Source organism: Apodemus sylvaticus, chromosome 1 (genome assembly GCF_947179515.1).
Source record: "Apodemus sylvaticus chromosome 1, mApoSyl1.1, whole genome shotgun sequence".
Lineage (NCBI taxonomy): Eukaryota > Metazoa > Chordata > Mammalia > Rodentia > Muridae > Apodemus > Apodemus sylvaticus.
This window is the reverse complement of record NC_067472.1, coordinates 202,409,590-202,415,697: the sequence shown is the minus strand read 5'-3', so window position 1 is coordinate 202,415,697 and position 6,108 is coordinate 202,409,590. Positions and strand designations below refer to the sequence as shown.

At 51.3% G+C, this 6,108-nt stretch overlaps 1 protein-coding gene across 1 annotated transcript; it reads left to right on the top strand.

Annotated features, from left to right (window-relative positions):
* Positions 1-642: 642 nt before the first annotated feature.
* Positions 643-5,971, top strand: Pglyrp1 (peptidoglycan recognition protein 1). Its single transcript, XM_052171993.1, has 3 exons — positions 643-952; positions 4,829-4,950; positions 5,706-5,971. Exons 1-3 carry the CDS (start codon positions 705-707, stop codon positions 5,882-5,884), a joined length of 549 nt encoding a protein of 182 aa, XP_052027953.1. The 5' UTR covers positions 643-704; the 3' UTR covers positions 5,885-5,971.
* Positions 5,972-6,108: the final 137 nt, after the last annotated feature.

Here is a 6,108-nt window from a genome sequence, read left to right as displayed (position 1 = left end):
CTGGTTCTGACTCTGGACAGGAAGCACTACTGCCTGCCGTTCCTTGGGAGGCAACTTTCAGTCTCCAAGCATTTTCCTCAGCTGTGAAATGGGCACCCACATTCTTAGCCTCCTGTCCTGCCCTGCAGGGTTGAGCACCTTCAGGCTTGAACCCAAGGGGATCTGCAGCCCGGTGCAGCAGCCGTGTACACCTGAAACTTCAGGACTTGGGGTGTGGAGGCAGAGGATCAGGAGCTGAGGTCATCTTTGTTTAAATAGTGATTTCATAGTCATCCTAAGCTACATGAGACCTGCATACAGGAATACATTCTTAAAAGGAAACTTTGTTAGCCCCACCTGCCTCCTAACAAGAAGGAAGTTTATGCCAAAGCCCTGGGCCCCTTTACCTATGCAACTTCCTGTTAGGTTACACAATGCCCCCACTGAGATCTAAGCCTTGGAAATTCCAGAAAATAACTGGATGTCCCAGTCCTCTGTGCCCCACCACTCCCACACTTGGCAAAGGCTACAACACTGTCCATCCTTTGTTAAAGGAGGAAGCTGAGGCTGGGTAGTCTGAGACAAGGGCTGGGACGTCCCTTGTCCCACCCAGATGTGAAGCAAGCCTTCCTCCGCCCCGCCCCCACCCTGCCCAGAAGATAAAGTGCACAGGGCCAGGGCCAGGCTCACACCGCCCCACCCTGCAGCACTGTGTTAAGCCTAGCATGCTGTTTGCCTGTGCGCTCCTTGCCCTCCTGGGCCTGGGAACCTCCTGCAGTTTCGTCGTGCCCCGCAGTGACTGGAAGGCCCTGCCATCCGAGTGCGCTAAGCCCCTGCAGCACCCAGTTCGCTACGTGGTGATCTCACACACAGCCGGCAGCTCCTGCAACAGCCCGGACTCCTGTGAACAGCAGGCCCGCAATGTGCAGTTTTACCACATGAAAGAGCTGGGCTGGTGCGATGTTGCCTACAAGTGAGTACTACAGGGTGGACTGAGCACAGCGGCCATGGCTGAGGAGGGCAGCCACGCCTTCCAGCCCTCCTGGACGGGCAGGCTTTGCTTCACATACAAGGCATCCCCTGCTAAACTTTCCTATGTATCTTTCCTAAAGGCCCAGGCTAATAACTAAGCCTTGCACCAAGTCCTGGCGTCAGTGGGCTCTGTGAGGCGGGACCTGGGAAACAGATGCTCAGAAATCTACTTCCTCTCCTGCAAAGGTCAAATACCCAGGAAACTGGCTAGCATATGGCAGGAGCCCCAAATCTATGGGCTAATGTCTCCTGTGTGCCAGAGTTCTAGGTGGGGACATTGCCTGAGGCGTATCTCTATAGCCTTGTGGGCATAAAGACAGAAAACGATGGGTTTGGGGTAGACAAAGAACCCACAGAGAAAGGGCTTCCAGATGGTTCGGCATGTAAAGGCGCTTCCTAGCAAGTACAACCTGAGTTCTAACCCAGAAAACTGATGGTGTCCTAACACCTACACATGCATCACATGCATGCATCACACACATGTATCACACACACACACACACACACACACATGCGCGCACGCTTTGAAAGGGGGGGAAGGGGGAGGATTGCTGTGCTAGGCATGGTATTGATGCCTATAATCCCAGCAGCTGGGAGGCTGAGGAGCAAGGATTGCTGTGAGTTCAAGGCCAGCCTGGGCTTCTCGGCAAGAATCTCTAGTTAGGGTAGATGGGGGTGATGGGCGGATAGGTGAGGGTGACAGATGCCAGATCCCTAGGTAAGGGAAGGCTCCCTGTGGCTTTGATGTGGTTCTAGAAGAGGCAGAAGGAAGCAAGGGAGTTGGGGCGTCCAGCACAGAGGCACTTACTAGGAGGTTCCTTCAGCCAAAGACAGGGCTGGGGGAGGGGGGAGGGACCCAAAGGTCATGGTGAGGATTGAGGCCAAACAGAATCCACAGAAGGTTCTGGGTGCGGGGCAGGCATAGATGGACCAGATGTTAGTGGGCTCCTACCAGCCGGCCACAAAGATCTGCTTAGATGGACTCTGAAGAACAGACCATCTGTCACACCTGCTTTTCAGTGTCACAGGCTGGGGTGTCATACCTGGGCCTGTTGTGACTTCTAAGGCTGAGCTAAGAGCCAATTGCCTGCAGAATTTACTGGAAATGCTGGTTCCCAGGTCATAAGACTGCTCTACCAAACACCTGAGTGTCAGAAGCCTAAAAGATGTCTTAAGGCCATTCCACCCGAGACTTAATCATAAGGCTCCAACATCAAATCCTTCCCTGGATTGAAGTAGGATGTAGGGAAGACTGGCCTGAGGCCACAGCCTTGAGCCTCACTTTTCTTGCCTGTAAATGAAGGTTTGGGTTTGTTCTATTTAAATATCTGTAGTGCGTGTGTGTGTGTGTGTGTGTGTGTGTGTGTGTCTGTGTGTGTGTGTGTGTGTGTCTGTGTGTCTGTGTTTCTCTTTGTGTATGTGGGCATGTATACACCTCAGTGTATGTCTGTACAGCATGTATGAGCAAGAGCCCTAGAGGTCAGAAGAGGGCATTAGATCCCCTTGAAGTTGAATGACAAGTTGTGAACCACCATGTGGGTCCAGGGAATTGAACCCGGGTCTTCTGTGAGAGCAGTAAGAACCACTGAGCCATCTCCCCAGCCCCTATATGAAGCTCTTAACTATGGCTATCTTATATGGTGGCTGAGATTTGCAGGTATCCCTGTAAAATCACACAGTCCCTCCATCCAAGGCCAGGTGGTGTTAAAACTAGGCCATCGTAATGCAAAGGGGATGCAGGAGTCAGCCAATGGCTTCCCTGGTGGATCTGGTGTCTTCCTAAAGTGACAGGACTTTTGTCCCTGTGGTGAAGACAGGTTCGCCTCACACACACCAAAATGTCCATTAGTCTTCCAGAGAAAGACCCATGGCTTCCCAGGACACCAGGCTTATAAAGCCTGGCTCTGGGTGCCCATGTCCCCATCTTGATCCAGACTCCTGTGAGGCAGGCTATGAGCTGGCCTCCTAGGTGGCAGACGGGGGCTTAGATTCCAAGTTCTGGCATCCTCTGCCTCCTCAGCACCTCAGAGGCTGAGTCCTCTATCGTCCAACTCAGGCTGCTGATCCAGCTTCAAGGCGACCCCCTGGGGGTGGGTCTCAGTTGAGACTTAGTGAGTGAGTGGAGTTCGCAGATCAGCTGCCATGCTAGGATTGGAAACCTCAGAGATGCAGCCCCCACCCAGAGTCCGCAGCCATGCAGGAGAGGACTGCAAGTCCAGTGCAGGCGGGACCAAAGCAAACATGCTTGACATATGCATACATGTGCATTCACATGTCCTCACACACACACACAGACAACATATGCATACATGTGCATTCACATGTCCTCACACACACACGGACAACAGATACACACATACACATTTGGTGGAAAAGGCTGGGCCCCAAATGCCACACACACACATACATGTGGATGGAAGGATGGACGGATGGACGGATGGACGGATGGATGGATGGATGGATGGATGGATGGATGGATGGATGGACGGATGGACGGATGGATAGATGGACGGATGGATGGATGGATGGATGGATGGACGGATGGATGGATGGACGGATGGAAGGGTGGAAGGATGGATGGATGGGGCAGTCTCCCAAGCCACACTTTATTTCTTTTCTCTGACTGTTTTATAGACAAAGGTTCTTAGAAACTTACCTCATAAATCAAATGTTACACAAAAGGGGAGTTACAGAAGGATGCTAATATTAAGTTCAAAGCAGTATTATGTCTATAAGCTCATCATAAGTTCAAAGCAACTGTTTCACACAGCCTTGCTTTATCATAGTGCAAGCCTGTGACCTTATCCTTGGACCTGACCTAGAATGAATGTTTTCCTTGATCATAAATCCACCCGAAGCCCACTTCTATTCTTAGTGCATTTATGAAAGCTCATTGTATTCCGTATCATGCAGCCTTTACTTACTGTTCTATGAAGAGGGGACACTTTCTATTTTTGATTCTGATTTTATTACATCTTTCTAACAAAACAACTAAAACCATTCATAATACTTTCTTCCTAAAATTATATGAACCAAATCAGGAATTCTATAAAATCAGTAATTCATCTAAACAACATTAATTCATAAAAGTTCATCTTTATGTTAATCTGCAGAAAGTGTGCTCAGTAGAGTGGGTTAATTAATGCCCAGGATCCTTAGGCTGTGTAACAGTGACAGGAAAGTGACAGGAAAGGCCTATGAGCTGCAAGAAGCCACCCTGAGAAGACGTCTCGTGGGGCCTTGCCTCTCAGAGCTCACCCATCTTAAGCCATGCAAAAACTGGTGGGCTGCCTCCAAGAAGGTCACCTGCTACCCTAACCCTCCCTAGATGGCTCCTGACAGGTCCCATAGAACTCAGTTGTCACGTTTAGCAAAGGGCCTTTACTGGGTGAGCCATCTCACGGCCCAAGGACAGACTTCTGAGGGGCAGAGCCATCCGAGTCTGTGACTTTGTGCAAGGAAGTGGCTTTCTGGGTCCCTAATCGCCAGCTAAGCCTGTGGAAAGGCAGCAGTGCCAACCTCAGGGGCTTGATGCGGGGTGGAGTGACTTCACAGGCATGGAAAGACAGGAGGAAATGATAAATCCCAACTTTACCCACAGGCGATGGTTTGCTGTGTGGTTATTGATATGATTTCTGTGACTTTGGACCTCTCGTTTCTATGTAAATCGGGGGAGGCAGCTCACCAGTTGTTATAAAGATGCTTGGCAAAGAACAGAGGTGCGATAAATGGGTGTGGCTGCCTTAATACTGTACAAGATGAGTGAAGGATGTTGAAGCCCCTCCTACCCTTATCAAGCTCCGCCCCTCCTTCACAGCTTCCTCATTGGAGAGGATGGACACGTCTATGAAGGCAGAGGCTGGAACACCAAGGGTGACCACACAGGGCCCACCTGGAATCCCATGTCTATCGGCATCACCTTCATGGGCAACTACATGGGTAAGTCCTCAATGTCGGGGGCTGGGGTGCTGTGGGGTGTCAAGGGCTACAGGCTCTGCCTCCTATATGCTCATGATCTCTAGTAAGCCTCGTACCTCATTTTATGTTTGGATAATGGGGTCATTTAGACCCTATGCTGGAAGTAGCTGATCTGCGCTAGACCGGGGTGGGGCAGGGCCAAGCACAGCAGTATACAGGTATAATACCAGCACTCCTCGGGTGGAACCAAGGACTGTGAGCTTCAGACCCTGTCTCAATAAAATAAACCGTGGTAGGACCTGTAGTGCAGTTGGCAGCACATCTGCCTAGCATGCACAAGGCCCTGGGTTCCAATCACATGGTGCAAACCTGGTCTCAGGCCCCCGCAGCTGGTAACACGAGCAGTTCAAGCTGATCCCTTCCAGCTACACAAGAGTTCCAGGCCAGCCTGGGCTGCAGACTCTGTCTCAGATCAATCAGCTAATTCCTTAGTACCTAAGTCGTGTTTCATGGGTGACAGTTGTGTGGACCCAGCACCCAAGAGGAGGGCTAGGGCCAAGGGACAGTCATAACAGGCAATGCTTGCTAAGGGTCCCCTGGGCTAAGTTCCCTTTTATGGCTTATTGGCAGTTAACTATTTATCTCCCACAGCCCTATGGGTAGATGCCGGACTTTCTCCTCACAGATGAGGAAGCCAACAGAGAGCAGTCTACCCACTCCTCCCTGCCCTTCAGAGAAGCCTATCTAACTTTCTCTCCCCTGCCCCTGCCCTGCAGATCGGGTACCTGCGAAGCGGGCCCTCCGTGCTGCCCTAAATCTTCTGAAATGTGGGGTGTCTCAGGGCTTCCTAAGATCCAACTATGAGGTCAAAGGGCACCGGGATGTGCAAAGCACCCTCTCTCCAGGTGACCAGCTCTACGAGGTCATCCAACGCTGGGATCACTACCGAGAGTGAGACCTTGAGGCCTTGTGGAGTCGACACCCTGAAATCCCTCCTGCCACCTGCTCCTTCCCAGTGACCCCAATAAAGACTCAGCACCAACCCTGCTCCAGTGAGGCGCGGCCACATGGGCCTTTCGATATCTCCCCACACATCTCGGGCCATTCCTCCTGCTCACACCACTCCATCCTCACTGATGTGGGAAAACTCAACAGCCCAAAGCTCAACTAAGATCCTAG